General features: G+C 41.0%; 1 protein-coding gene across 1 annotated transcript; it reads right to left on the reverse strand.

The window, feature by feature from the left end:
• Positions 1–36: 36 nt before the first annotated feature.
• Positions 37–12,295, reverse strand: LOC110476174 (protein-glutamine gamma-glutamyltransferase 6-like). Its single transcript, XM_021540924.2, has 13 exons — positions 12,289–12,295; positions 10,207–10,380; positions 9,764–10,003; positions 5,930–6,048; positions 5,557–5,682; positions 5,233–5,413; positions 4,857–4,992; positions 4,381–4,484; positions 4,039–4,281; positions 3,037–3,354; positions 1,935–2,098; positions 1,197–1,321; positions 37–187 (listed from the first exon to the last, which is right to left on the reverse strand). Exons 1-13 carry the CDS (start codon positions 12,293–12,295, stop codon positions 37–39), a joined length of 2,088 nt encoding a protein of 695 aa, XP_021396599.2.
• Positions 12,296–16,132: the final 3,837 nt, after the last annotated feature.

The raw sequence follows: 16,132 nt of genomic DNA on the forward strand, positions 1-16,132 counted from the left end.
GTGTTAATGCTGAAATGGAAGGTTGATTCCATCACATTATGCAGGTGCTACTGCAAGTGTTACAAATCCCTTAACATGTGAAAATTTGTCACACGAGAAGTCTACTTGCAGCTGTAAGGGCCCAGCCCTCCGAGGTGTGAACTCAAAATAAATTTTTGATCTCTCCCTTGGTGCCAGTCGTGCCAAACTGAAAAAGAAAATAATAGAGAAAGGAAAAAAAGTATTTAGTTCAGGCTTGCATTGTCTTTTAGGAGATTCCCAAGAAACAGAACTGCAGTTACTTGAGACCCAGCCTTGGGTTTTGTGAATTACTTGGGGTTTGAGGCCAAGTGTAGACTAAGAAATGAGAAAGGACAGTATCATCTTCCTTTACGCTCAAACAGAATTATGGAAAAGAGAGGTGCAATGTCACAGCTTCATCTTAGGGCTGGATGCAAATTTCGATAGCACAAACTAAGAATAGAAAAACTTTGATAGCAGAGATCAGCAGGCTCTGTCCAATGCCTGCTTGGTTCATACCCATTTTGGCAATAATGATTTTTCTAATGGCCACTGTGCTTTGTTTTATATCCCCTTTTGGCCTAAATTAGCTTACCCTTTTACTGGAATAATGTTTTCCTTTTTTAAATTGATTATTAAGTCCAAATTGTTCCATAGCCAAAGCAAGTCAGGCTGTTTTACAAAAGAAGAAGCTTTAGGAAATACAAACATTACTCAACACTGAGCTGATCTATAAAGCAGCAGAGTCCAGAGGAAAAGAAAATATAAACCAGGAACAATTTGCTTTTATGTTTTGAAAAGGCAAGTTTTTTCCTGCTTTAAAGGAGAACAGAACAACATTTTGTTTGGGATGAACCAAGGGGAGTGTCTGACTTGTTTGCTTTAGCCTAATTATTTTTGTAGTATCAGGGTATTGTATATGAAAATAAAAACAGAATGCCAAACTGTAGAATGAGCTGCAGAGAGACAACAGAATTTGACATGTGCATTTGCTTTCCCAGGAAAAAAAGAATGTTAGCAGGTTTGGGTTGTTAAAGAAACTCTATGTGGAAGAACACCACATGATTAAGGAATTATATCTACATATATTTGGTGGCAATAATATAAAAAAGACTAATTAAGTGTGGTTTGTTTTCCTCTTTCTGTTTGAGGAATGAGAGGTGCTGTTGGTGATACTGGAAGCAGCTTGCACTTACTTGATCTTGACCTGCTGGTTCATCAGAGTGACCAGCAGCACGCAGCGGCTGACGGGCTCCGGGAGCGGGTTGGCGTAGGAGATCTCCAGGGACACAGCTTTGTTCACCACAACCCTCCGGGGCACCTGAAGGACAAAACACGTTTCTGATCACTCCCAGGTTTATGCTTTCCTCCAGTCAGAGTTCAGTGGAGCTGCAAGTGGCATTTAGCTGACAAACACTAGCTTTCCTCATGTTTGAAGCTGGATGTGGCTTAGCTCAAGTGAAATTCAGTGAAATTCTGGCTACACAGACATGTGCCATGAAACCTGCCTGATCTTTTGGTTGCTGGGTGACTTTTGTGGTGCGTCATTGATTAGGATTAAAGTGTTAAAACAATAAGCACTGGTTAGAATTAAGGGTTTAAATCTGTATTTTGGCCAAGTTCTTTGAGGACAGCACAAGCACTTGCCAATACATGGAATGAATACAAGTACTATGGAACAGAAGGCAGTGGCTTGTGACTGGGAAAAAAAGAAGGCAACAGAGCTGATCTGAAAAACAGAGGAAATTCAGGCCAAGGTTCAGCCTGGCCTCTCACATCCTTGCATTCTCAATTCAAGCAGGCAGAATTTTGGAATAACATCTGAAATGGTGGCCTAAATGTAATACATTTATCCCCAGGTTCTCATCTTAATATCTGAGCTCCAGAAAGACCTTTTAGCATCTGTTCAGAACATCAGGGAGAAAATTGTTCACCTTAATGATGATGTTTGTGTCCTCTAAAATGATTGTCTTCTCCACCAGCAGCTTCAGCCCATGCGAGCGCATGACTTCACACAAAGCAGTGACTTGGATCCTTTTGTCAGTGGTCAGATATCTTCCATAATGAGTGTAGGGGATCTTCACCCGGACTTGCCTCACTAGAATTCACACATATATTTAGGAACCATTACATTTTCAAAGCAAGATAAAAAGAAAAGGGTTATGGTGAGGGGTTTTATTAATTACTGAATAGGAAAAAGATGGCAGTGGACTTTGTTTATATTTCCTTCTTGTGAGACTCATTGTGTATTTCCCTCTTCTGGTGATCCTTGCCTACTTTAACTCATTTGACCCTTAGCTTTGAATAGAAGATTTTGGCCTGAAATTGAGGGAGTCTGCTTATCTACATTTCACTGGATTCCTGACCCTTTTTATGTCTTATGATTAGAGGTATAACCACTTTAATCTATTCCCTTCTTGAATCCTCTTTATTTTACCTCAGTTGAGAAGAAAGTTTGGGTCAAGTTTCACAGAGATCCTTTTCAAGTGACCTGGTCAGCTGCTCATTGTAGTCCTACAATTTTTCTGCTGTGTATGGGAAAAATGTTTATCTTTGTAGCTCCTGAGGATGAAAAATATCTCTATAATAATTTAAATAGTCTTTACTCTCCAAAAGAAAGACATGGTTTCATTGTAACCTTTTTCCTAGATTATTTTTTTTCATGTGTTGCCTGTTGGGTGCCAGAAGGCACACAACAGACTTTTTTTACTTGTTAAGAGTGAGGTGTGCTGCTATGTAATAATCACCACACACACATGCACATATGTATACATATAGAAACCATGACACACACACACATAGTGCTGCCTCTGGAGCTATAACATAAGTGTAGCCTTGTATGTAAGATTTCATGAGACATCCACTTAGTGCATGAACTAGTGAAAATTTTCAGAGAAAAAAAAAATGTAAAATGTATTAATAAACAATGAGTAGCTGCACTACAAAGCTGATACAGGTATGGTACTGATGCTTCCTCCTGCCTTGCTGTGGCTAGGAGCAGAGCTCTATTGGCTCCTTAGGGACATTAAAAGTTACCTTGTTTAGGACCAAGCTCCAAAGAAGTGGCTGCCTTCAGGATCTCTGTCACTGCTCTCCTTGTGTACAGGATGGTGGAGGCACTCATGTCCACCCTGATGCTCTTGCGGTCAGAGGAGAGGTTGTTGAGCACCAGGACCAGGTTAATGTCTTTGCCAAAAACTGGAGGTTCAACCAGCTTGAATTTCCCAGCGATGCCAGGGTTTCTCATTGTCTCTGAAGATCTTCCCCTGGGAGGCTCTGTGTGTCCTTCTGTGACATTTATTCCCAGTAGCTTCCCCAAGGCCTTTCTGTAGACTCGCCTTTCCTCAGAAGAACCTGGTGGAAGCAGAGAACCAAGTAAAATTCTACTTTTGTTGCAAATGCACTTCTTCTGTGTAAAGGTTTTCAGACCAACACAGGGTATCAGCATCACTCAGAAATATGCAATACCCAAAAGCTCCCTGTATCATCATTAAGCCTCCACTCAGGTTTTTCACAGGGGATATACCATGACAAGGTATATATATATCATTAATAAATATCATTAAATCATTAAAATGAAATAGGATGCATTTGTGTTTGTTTAGAAGTGAGATTTCTTTTTCTCTGGTCAGAACATGCAGTAATGTGCTAAGTGATAATCTGCTGATCTGATGGCAGCTAGCCTCTGTATTAAACATGGTTGCACTAAAACACTGAGGAGTGAAACACTGAGGGTTTATTTGCCTTGGGTAGTAAAATGTATTTTATAGCCCTGTTTTGTGTATGCATTAAATTTTACACTTCTGTGGAAGGGATTAAAATATATTTTGTATTGTCCGTTAATAAGGAAGGTACTGAATGCACAAACCCCAAAATATAACACCTATTGTATTAAGAAAGCAATCTGAACACACTGCCAGAAATATTTTCTGAAGGCAGGGGAGAGATGTTTCAACCAAGCAGGTTATCCATTGCAGCTTCCCAGCACCAAGGATTCAGTAGGTAATATAAGGAGAACACTTGTGCTAATTCCTCTACCTTCTGGATATTTGTAGTTAGCAGTGACATCCACACGGCCATTGCTGCCCACAGCTTTGGTGCTGATAGACCTGCCAATGATTTCAGTATCACAATAAACTCTTTTCTTGGTTCCATCATTGTACACAATCCATCTGTTGCAGTCGGCATTCACCTCTGAGTACACAAACAAGGTGTCGTAATCCAGGTCTATTTCACCTTCTTTGATGGCTAAGACAGATGCAGGGCCACACTGAAAAATTCCTACAATGTAAAAAAAAAACCAAAAAATGGTTAAGCTTTATCAGTTGTGCTCAGTTTGGAGAAGGACTCTTAAGGCAGGCTGAGAGCTTAGGCTGTTACCTCTGCTTTGTTCCTGTGGAGTTGCATCTAAAACTTGCCATCCATTGTATGACCTTCCCAGATCTGGGCGAATGAACCAGCTTTCGTTCCAGACATGGTAATCCCTGGAGACAAAGAACAATGTCTAAAAAACACGATAATACAGAATAGTCATTCAAACTTCCAGTTGGAGAGGAGTAGTGAATTTTTAAAAAGAAATTTCTAAACTCTAAACTGAGACACAAAGTGTCAAGTTACAGTACCTCTTTCAAAGGACAGATTTACTGCCTGCTTTTGAGGTATAGACCTCAGGGCAGGGAGGGAGAAAATCATGAAGTATGTTGTTTGTTTGTTTTCCAAATGGATGTCTGCAGTATTAATTTAGATGGTGTGTACATTTCACCCACTCAGTTGCTTTTGTTCTACTAGTGTTCGTGGTTTTAGGTCTCCTAGATCCTCTCTATTGTTGTTGATGAGATGGAAGAAATTATATTTACCATGTGGAATCCTTGGTGATATTAAGACTCCTTCCAGAGCTGTCATAGTACTTATCGATACTCAGGTTTCTATCCGCATCATGGGCAGAGTTAAAATTTGAAACCAAACGAGTTGGAATCCCCAAGCACCTCAAAACTGAAATACATTTCATAAAAAAAAAACAAACAAGCAAGAAATGCAACAGAACACGCACAGCTTTAGTTCAATGATTACAAATATCTGAGAAACAAAGTGTCTAAATATTTTGTGATTCTTCAGCATTAGTGGTCTTCACAGCGCTATTCCTTTTGTAGAAATGATTGCTTTGTAGTTTTGATAAAACCACAGGTCCCAGATGCCTCCGTTTCACCCCAGCCCTCTATCCTGACAGCTTACCTGTGCACATCACACCTGCAAACACCCAGCACTGGCCGTACTGAACAGGTCTGTAGTTGTCCTGGCGCCACTTCTTGAGGATCACCACGCTGCCATCCCACCTGGACGGGTTCTCATGAGAGTGGAAACTTCCTTGCCACTTCCCCAGCAGAACTCCGTTATCGTTATCATTGCCATTGATCTAAAGAGAGGCCAGTGGACAGAATGCACAAAATGAAAGGTCTGTGGTGCACTGTCATCAGCTCATTCTGTTGTTTTGGCTGAGTCTCAGAGGTGCTTTCTGCTCACCCCTGTGGGGCTGGGGTTAAGTTGTCCATTTCTTACCATAGAACTGATTACTCGGCCCACATATTTGGGATCTCCTCTGCGGGACACATCCATGGCCGGGTCCTGACGGTAGTACAGGCTCAGATCAAGCATGGTGAGGCAGATGTTTAGGAGGTCTTGAAACTGTGATCAGATAAGTTACATTTTTAAGAAAATTGATAGGTTCACAAGCAGAATTAAAGGAGATTTTGCTGCAGTTCCTCCTTTCTGAGATGTCCCAGCCCAAAGGTGATAGGAACAGTGGGGCACACTGTGAGCAAACCACAAGTAAGGCTACCCAGGTTTCTGCAGTTATTATATAAACAAATAATGATAAGATAAATGCTGTTGGAGACAGAATGAAAGTCCAAAGAAATTCATTTTGACTTACCTGTCCATAAAACCACCCTCTTGCTTCAATGTACCTTGCATTGCCCACAAAGATTATTCCATTTTCATTTAGAACATATTCTTGTCTCTCATTTTCATTGGACATGTAGACATCATCACCTGAAAACCAAGTTGGGCAGGCTTAAAGCTGAGAATAGCAGCAACCTTTCAGAAACATTTTTGTCCTGATTTAGCAAGGAGAAAACTTCTATTTGCAAAATAGAAATGTTACAGATCCATAAACAGGCACAGTTCAGTGGTAATATCTGTTATAATATATGGCCAGGGAAGGTGGAGGGGGGTGAAAGAAGGATCCATATTATATTACTTAACCTTTTTCCCCTACTTTTAGTGTAGCCTTGTGTATTACCTAAATGTCCCCTGTCTGCACACTGTGTTTTTGTGAGGAAGATAGACAAAGGTCCAGGCTAGCTCACCACATTTTTCTCTCTTCTCAGTGTGGTTAGAAGTGGAACAGATTGAAAAAGATTTGAAAAGAATGACACAGATGACATTTCCCTCTTTTTCCCAGATGCATTTTTCTTGTTTTAAGATTTCTAAATGAAGACCTTTTCTTGCCTCATTCAAAGTCCTATCAGGAATGTTATTAGGATAACCTGCTCAGCCATTCACTTGGAGTTCATTGCTTCTCATTGTTTTTCCAAGTTTATGGCACAGTATTTAGCTGCTATGAAAGCAGTGGTTCCCACAGAAGTTCAGGTTGTTTTAGTTTCTCTTAGTTACTCTTTAGCAGCTCTTTAATTAATCTTTAGGTAGCAATAGCTACCTTAGCTCTGCTTTTAATTCCACTATGTTTAAAGATATTTTCTGAAAGGTTCAGGATTGCAGGAAATACACACAAAAAGATCAGCTTTTCTATTTTATTGAATCAACTTCTTTACCTTCCTATAGGAACTTCCCATCCTTCCCTTCCTGCAAATAAAAAAATTGCAGTTTATTTTTAAAATTGTATCATGTGATATAAATATATTTTTGTGGTTGTTGTCCATACTTTTCAAAAATAATATCATCACTGTTGATTCCTGAAGTTTGGGGGTAGCATGGACATGGAAACCTGTGTGCAGTTTCAGGTGCTGCACTTCAAGGTGTGGACCAGTTGGAAAAAGTGGGAGGAGCAACAAGAATGCTCAGCATTCCTGAAAATCTGAAGTATGAATTAACTCAGAATTATTTAAAGTAGGAAGCAAATGGGAGCAAGGAATAGTGTAAGCATTGTAATAAATTCCAGAAATTCTTGTGAAGAGGATGGGGCAGGAGGAAATAAAATCTATTCTTAGTGTCTATCATAAGTAGGAGAAATTATATACTGAAGTCAAAGCAAGAAAGATTTGGTTAGTTAATAGGATAAAGATCTAATAGAAATGCTTGTATTTATTGGAGGGAATTGCCAGGGGAGGTGCTGGAGCTTCCCTAAAGACTGGTCATTGAGAAGGAATTCAAGACCTCTCAGGAATGACCTAAGTGCTGAACTGAACCTGCCTTAGAGCCCTGGTGTGGGACTAGGTGACTTTCTAAGATCCTTCTAGCCCTGTGAGTTTATTATTCTGAGCACTCTAAATGTCCTTGTATAATCACTTGAAGAACTTTTTTTTTTCCCCTAAGGTTTATGTGCTCTCAATAAACCTTTATAGCTTACTAAACTACCTTTTTTTTTTTTTTTTTTTTTTGGTCCAGAAGATTTTCATGTATTAATTTATCCTAGTAACCCTTCACTGAACATGGTTTAATTCTTGTCATCTCGTTGAATGGCATTAAGTCTGACTGTTTTCTCTTATACAGCTTAAGATTGCATTTTTCTTTTTCAGGGCCATTTCACTTTGGTTCTTCTTCTTTGATTAATAAGGGCTTTCACATTCTTCATAATTTCCAGGTGATAAGTCTGTCACTGAAATCATTGTTATTTCTCCCTAGAGGTGTGGTCTTTTATTTCCTATTATTATATCTTATTTCTTCTCACCTTCTCCACTCTCTAAGGTCAGCCAATTATTTCTGTGTGTTGTCCCAGCCCATCTGGGCATGGACAATGATGTTTAATGTTGTTGTGCCAAAGTCAGTGATGAACTATTTGATCTGAGTGTTTTTTCAGATGACACTTAAGGATCCACTCTCTAGTAGCTTTTCTCCAGACCAGTATTTTTTCTTTCATCTCTAGTCCTGAAGGTTTTCTTATAAGTAGTTCTTTATTGATATTACAGTTACTGAATTAATTTCTGTATTCCTCAGTTTAAGGACTAATCTCCCACCTGGAACCATATCTACAGAACAGATTTGACTTTTATCCTTTGCCAAGAAAATAAATTTCCCATTTCCCTTCTGCTATGACACTTACAATAGTGGTAACATACCCTCAAACTGAATCTGTTCCTGTTTTTCAGGATCAGGGAGCTATTGCACTCTGCAGGACTTATTCAGCAGCATCCTTCATTCAGCATTAAGGATACTCCCTTTTATATGTCAGTACCCAATGCATCATCTGGTAAATCTGGAAGACTCTTCCACAAATACATTAGCCTAAAATTGTAATGGGCACAGCTTAATTTTTCTGTTTTCAGCTGAGAAGAGTTTGGTCTCTTGAGTACCACTGCCACAATGGTGTTCCAGTTCAGGAGCTGTCACATATTGCTGTCCCTGCAGTGTGGTTTCCATCAATTACAAGTTACACACAAATTATTTTTCAGGGATTTCTGGGGAAGTTTTTCCCCTCAGGACTGTGCAGAGATGGTCTGAGTTTCCTGAACATATTTGTATAATTATTTCTGTCTTCCAGGACTTGCTGAGCTAATTAGCAGATTTTTTCATCTTGGCTATTGACGCATTTCTTAGTGGCTCTTGACTAACATATGGTCATGGAAAAAAATAATGGATGATTGTGGCTACTTTTCTCTTATAAGCTGTTTACTCACTGGGATGGCTAAGAGCTCTCTTAACACCAGGGTGTCAGGTTTTCAGGCTAATCCAGGTTTCTACACTATTCCATAGTTGCAAAATACGAGGTTAGAAATTTGCAGCCTCAGCATGTTGCAGAAGAAATGCAGAAAAGGAAAGCTGGAGCAATAAGAGGTGTCCATTTTCAACCCAAAAGAAGAACATGGGAATTGGAGAGGAGGAAGCAGTGTGTGCTTGTCACCCAGAATGCCAACCACATCCTGGGCTGCACCAACAGAGGGGTGGGCAGGAGGATGAGGGAGGGGATTCTCCCCCTTGACTCTGCCTTTGTGAGACACCACCTGGAACACTGCATCCAGTTCTGAGCTTCTCAGCACAAGGAAGATGTGGAGCTGTTAGAGCCTCCAGAGGAGGCCACGGAGCTGCTCTGAGGTCTGGAGCCCTCTGCTCTGGAGCCAGGCTGGGGGAGCTGGGTGTGTTCATCCTGGGGAAGGGAAAGCTCTAGGAAGAGTTCATTGTGGGCTTCCAGTGCTTAAAGGGGCTTGTAAAAAGGAGGGATAGCAACACTTTACATGGGCTGAGAGTGATAGACAAGAGGGAGCCATTATAACCTAAAAAGGGAGAGATTCAGATTAGCTGTACTCTTTACCAGAGGGCAGTGATGCCCTGGAAGAGTTTGCCCTTGCCTGCAGAAAAAGTGATCTGCTCAGTTCTGAAGAAGCTGTGATATAACCCCATATAGCACATTGTGTTAGGGTACAAACGGGGTGGCAGCAGCTTTTTAATGTACTGAAACCAGCCCTCTGAGCACAGAGCTGAGATTGCAGCCTCTGGTGACCCAAAGAGAGACAGCCCGAGGGAGCAGCTCCGTGCAGGTGGGAAAGCAGCAGGGTCAGCTGTGTTCAAGAGCAAAGGCATTGGCACCTACCTGGGCACCAGGGGTTGAAGAGCAACACAAACTGGCCCAGGTATCTGGAGAAGATCTTGTTCCCTGAGGTGACGCGGAGGGTGAGGTTGTATCGCCCGATGACAGCGTTGGCTGGGCTGGAAATTGTGAAGGTCACGGCGCCAGCGTCGCTGGGTCCTTGGGCAGCACTCCAGCCACTGCCCCCTGCCTCGGAGAGGTCGAATGCTGCCCTTGTGCGATGAGACTCCGAGGGGGATGGCCCTGCCAGAAAGAAGGAGTCACTGGTTTCCATTCCAGAGCGTGGATTCAACATTAACCTCACACTTGAAATTGAGCACATTGGGGTGCGGGAAGCACTAAAAATACAGGCAGAAAAATCACATGTCTGAATAAAATAAGGAGAGAACTACGAGGAGTAAAGATTGCAGTTCTCCGAGAACACGGATTAGCTATGGGAGTGTTACCTATTTCAGTGACAAATCCTAGGCTCTCCCCATTCTGCCTGGGTCTGTTGAAGTACAGGGTGATATTGAAGGCTTGTCCTCGCCTCACAGTCAGCTCGGTGTTGGCATATCTGTCCGTGTGGTGGTTGGCTGCATTCACTGATGGCTGCCAGCTGATGTGTGTTGGGGTCAGGTCTATAAAACACAAGAAAAGTCATGAAGGAGCAACTGGCATGAGGTCATTTGCTGTTTAGTGGAGTGATGAGGTTACTAAGAACAATTACCTTTTGTGGGAGGAAGTACAACTAAAAAGCAGATGCCTCATTAAATTAAGTCTATTGGTCAATAATGGAAATGTTTCCTTGGGTTTTGTTAAAGAGCCCTCATGCAAAGCACTTATGTACTTCCTATACAGGTTGGATGCTCTTTTACCACTTAAAAAGAAATCTACAGGGGCAAATTGGTGTCATTTCATAATCAGCACCAAATAAGGTGTCCTGTAGTCCCTCTATGTTTTCAACATACATATTTTTAGGATCACAGGAATGGCAATTAGGACATCTTACTTTTCCTGCTTACATCCTGATGCCATTTGGCCTCGATGCAGGGAAAAATGCATAGTGAGAGACCATCTGTCTTATATGGATGAACAAGAGGTATTTGAGGACACGCTGAAGCTTTTGACAAATCAATCCATCTGTCTGAATCTAGCTCTGTTCAAAGTGGCAGCTGGACCACTGGAGTTCCTCTTCCAGTAGGCAGTAACTTCATGTCATAGAAGAATTCTTGCAGAGTGTTTGGAGTTCTCTGATATTGTGTCCTGCACATATGGTGTTATTATGGTCTGTGGTTTAAACCCCATAAAGTGGTTCCTGACACCTCAAATGCTAAACTGACTTTTTGGCAAGCAAATATGACTATGATATCCCTTGCAAGATTGTTTTCCCTTCCCTGTTTTCTAGCCATGCTCAAACCTGAGCAGTTATGCTGTCTTTGGGGATGCTGAGAAGCATCTTCTGTGTTTATATCTGCCCTGGGAGGCTCTACAGAATGCACCTGGAGCATCGTTTCAAGTTTTGACAAATTCTCAGGGCAAGTACCTTGATGAAGGCTCTTCTAAGTCATTTTTATGAAGGCCAGTGTCATATGTGCAATGAGGTTGGGGGTGGGGGTAGTGGGGACAGGATGGGAACACATGACCACCACCATTTTAAAGGGAAATCAAAACAAAACAATAATAACAACAAAAAGAATAGGATGGAAAGGATGGATTAATGCCTATGTAATATGATTGTAGGGATCTTCAAACAAGCTTCTAGGTCTATACCACAGAGATTATCAGTGAAATGCTAAATCAGATCTGAAACAATAGAGCTGCATATTAAACCACAATTTACATCTGATCCTTGAACAAGAAGTAAAAGGAAAACTAATTTTGCAAAAAAGTGCTATAATTACATTCAAGGAAGAATTTTTTTTTCTGGTAGTTTAAGACCAGAAAGAAATAATATGAGAAAGTATTGAGGAAAAGGAGAATTTTTAGCATGAATATATAGTTCAACAGCAATCTGCAGTTAGCTGCTGCTCTCCCTGCAAAGCTGATTTGTCAATGCTTTTTCCAGCATTAAATGAGAAAGAACTTTGCTTTGCAATTGCCCAGCTCAATAATCATCTTCATTTCAAACTTGAACAAGCAGAGATGCTCTCAGTTACTATTTTCCTTTGATAGAGTTTTATTGTATCTTTGAATTCCCATCTGTAGGTTCCATGCTCACAGCTTCATTAGATTGGATTACACAAATTTTGTTAATACCAAGCACAACACATCTCTGACAAAGTATTTAAAAAATAGTGCCTTTTGATCTAATGAAAATTCTTTTCTCCTGCCTGTCCCAGTATCCTCTGTTTAGCTCAAAAATTATTCTCAAACAAGTCTTAATAACAACAACATTAAAACTTTGAAAATGAAGTGCAAGAACAAATTACAATATGAAATTACCTTCAGATAAGAAATCTGAGCAGATACCTACAGGGCATGAATCCTGAGGAAACAGCCCTAAGTAAATATCTGGTGAAGGGAAGTAAATGACTTGCAGAACTCACCTGCCATTCCCTCAGCTTATGAGAATTGCATACAACTTCTACTTTGTTCTTCAAGGATGTCCAAGTCACATCAATCATAAAAAGAAAAGGCACATCAATCTTTTCGTGCTGTCAGCTGAAATTTGAGAGAAGGGAGAGATACTTAGCAGTTGTTATTAATACCTGTAAAGTTGTCAAACGAATTAACTGGTTGCTATAATATATGTCTGTCTAATGCCAGAGTTCCTACTCAACGTGGGTGTAATTATGGGAGGAGATACCAAAATTATTTACTCAGAGGAAATGCATGCTCTTGAATCCCAAGACAAGAGCTTCCTACAAAGATAATAGGTGTGCCATGAATAAGTTATCTTTAAGGATGAGGAAATGGGGAACGCGGTGGGACGTAAAAGCTGTCTGAAGGAAAAAGGAGCATTTCCTGATGACTTAACTTCCAAGTTGGTTAATATCACTTCTGGGTTTGTCCAATAGCTGTGGGTTGGTTTCAGAGGGTTTTTTATGGTCTAATATTATCTCCAATGCCCTCTGACAAATAAAATTATAAACTCCCACTAGAAACAAGTATCTATTTACCTGTTAAGTTAGCTCCATATATTAGTATTTCCCAAAAGTTTTATTTCACAAAGAACTCACAAACTAATAACCTTGAGTACTTCTTGTCAGCATAAACTGTAAGCTTTGTCCATTTTAACAAGCATGACTATATTTCTTTCTGGGTTTATGAATATATTTATTTTTTATTTTGTAACATCACTTTTTGTAAAAGAGTACAAGTAATAAAATTATATAGTTTTGAAGAGGATTATCTGCTTAAGATCTGCAGCCCCACTGATCATGTTTTAGCACTCAGAAAAGACATAAAAATAAATAAGTCTGAGTTTTAAGTTACAGAGAAAGAAAAACCAACTGAAATAGCAAAAGTTAAGTGCCAGAAGCTGTTTTTAAGGTAGATTTTGCAAAACAGGCTTTGTACCTTTTTGAGAAACTTTGCTTTCCTTTTACAAAGACTATGAGTACTTATTAATATGACAGTCATGCTAGCCCTATCCCAAAGCTTTTCCCACTAGGCAGCAGTACACCTGGCACAGCACATCTCCACTTACATTATAATTCAGCGGTTCTTCCTTCCCTTGGAAGTTTCCAGGATGTTCAGACTGTCAAGGCTTGTTCCGGGAATCACCTCAAATGGGTTTGATTGCTGTCCAGAGCTACTTCAGTTGGTCTTTTTCTCTTTTCCTTAATTCATATTCCTTGGAAACCATAAGAGCCACAAGCCTCTGATGTTACCCGGTCTTCACACACGGCCCTAGTGACAAACCGCATCGACCAGTTCTTAAGTTCAGGCGTTCAGTACTTACAGTGATTGCCTCAGATGTTACACATTGCTCCCACTGGCATTTGACTGTTTCCTTTTTTCTTTGCTGCTCACACACGTAATTAAGTCTCAGAACACTTTTTCTCTTTTGGCTGCAACCACCTCCTTTACCTCTGCAAGGCACGCCCACAGTGGTGCTCAGCGAGCCACCAGAACCTCTCTCAGGCTGGCCTACATCCCAAACTGGCACCTGCCAGTCTCACCTTCACCACAGCAAAGCACCAGCAGCTGCTGTTGCAATCCCTTTGGAATGCAGCAGTCATGGTTCCTAAGTGACTAATGACTGCACCTTGTCACAGGTGTTTTTCCTAGCTCAATTCCACCCACCCGGCATCCAAAGTGGTTCAAAATACTTTGTTTCTCTTTTTCCCTTGTATCAGAGTCTTGGAATTGCAGTTCAATTTGCTAACTTTCAGAGAAAAACTTTTAGGTTTTATCTCCTTAATAATTTTGTCTACTGTTCATATCCCCAGAGTAACTAAATCTACCTTACAATGTCTTGTTACTACGTTCTGCTACAAAGAGGAAAGCAGTTTAAATTCCACAAAAAAGACCCCATGGCAGAATCTCCTCCATAAGTCTGTATTGGAATGTCTTTTACTCACACTCATTAACTTCATGTGCAGTGAGTGTTGCTGGGAGGGTCTAATCTAAGGGTTTCTCTCATTTCTGCTTGTGCAATTCACTTAACTTCAGCACAACCAGGGTGCTTCACACACACAAGAGATGCAAAAAGAAGTAATTTAGTGTATAACTACATTCTAAACTCAAGGCTGTGCTTGAGCTTGAACTTCTACTGTAGTTTACTGTAGCCCAGAGGAGGCCACCAAGATGATCAGAGGGATGGAGCTCCTCTCCTGTGAGGAAATCCGAGGGAATTGGGTTTCTTCAGCCTGGAAAAGAGAAAGCTTCTGGGTGATCTAATTGTGGCCTGCCAGTACTTGAAGGGAGCCTACCAGGAAGATGGAGAGAGACTAGTTACAAGGTGTGGAGTGACAGGACAAGGGGGAATGGCTTAAAACTCACACAGACTATGTTTAGATTGGATATTAGGAGAAAAAAGTCTTCCCTATGAGGGTGCTGTGGCCCTGGCACAGATTGCCCAGAGGAGCTGTGGCTGCCCCATCCCTGGTAGTGTTCAGGGCCAGCTCTGAGAAACCTGGTCTGGTAAAGTGACCCTGCCCACAACAGGGGGATTGGACCCAGATTATCTTTGAGGTCCCTTCCAACCCAAGCCATTCTGTGAATCTGTGATTTACACAATGAGAGCTCTTGGCTCTGGCAAGCCTTGAGGAACCAGGAGAAAAGAGAAGGTACCACTGTGGGCTCCTTGCACAGCCTCTCTGTAGCTCATCCCATTTTATGTGCAGTGTGGTCTCATACTGACATCCTGTGACTGGCAGCAGGAAACCAGGGTAGTTGCAGGTGCCTTTCTAAAGCAATTTTGCTGGCTGCAAGGACAAAAGAACTTCATAACCCATCTGAGCTTGGGCTCCTCAACAGTGAGTAGTCCTTCTCATAGGTCACAGTACCCTGTTTAGTGTGGTGGAAGTTGGGGCACAGAATTAAGATTTTAGTGCTTCCTGGCCCAACAGTGCCAGAGCAGCAGCTTGTCTTTCCATCCACTTTACCTCCACAGTCCTTTTCAGTCAGAACTTGACTTACTGTCCCACAGTTCTTGCCCATAAACCCAGTCACTCACTGGGGCTACACCTACTTCACTGGAAGCCATCATTTAGCCTGTACCAGTCTCCCATAAAGGGTTGAAGTTTGCTTTACTAGCTCAAATCTAAGAGAGACTTCCTGTGATATTCACATTCTCTGGACAGAGACACATAATTCTGTCTCTCAGGAATTCTTAGAGAAGCACAGAGAGAAGAAGATAAAACAATCTTTATCTCTGCTCCTTTGCTTTCCCCATGTGGAATGTGGTGTGGAGATTGTTTACCTGAAGTGATTGCTGGACTGGATTCTGGTGAAGGTGTTTGGGCTCAATGACCAATGGGATCCAGCTGTGGCTCAGACTCTCAGTAGAGAGTCACAAGTTTGAGTTAGTTGGATAGGTAAGTAAGAAGTAATTTGTAGAATAGGATAGTATCTCTTTAAGTAGTATATTAATGTAGTATAGATTTAATAAAGCTATCCTTCAGCCTTCTGATCTGGAGCCAGACATCATCATCTCTTCCTGCATCCGGGATTTGTTGCATTTTTTTACGATAACTTCCTGACACATAATCTATAGTGAAGAATTCCTAACTCTTTTCAAGTAAAAATACCCTCAGACTTAAGATTACCCTTTTATTCCCAAAGAAGACTTTCAGGAAGTTCAAAATATCAACATTCTAAAATATGTACAAAATATATACGCTGAACTGGGCAATTACCCCAATGTGCTTGTTGAATGGCTCTCAAATTGGACACCACCCAAATTCCTGTTGAACATTTCCTATGCCTCATTTGGTTGCTGTG

Source organism: Lonchura striata, chromosome 17 (assembly GCF_046129695.1).
Source record: "Lonchura striata isolate bLonStr1 chromosome 17, bLonStr1.mat, whole genome shotgun sequence".
NCBI classification, from domain to species: Eukaryota; Metazoa; Chordata; class Aves; order Passeriformes; family Estrildidae; genus Lonchura; species Lonchura striata.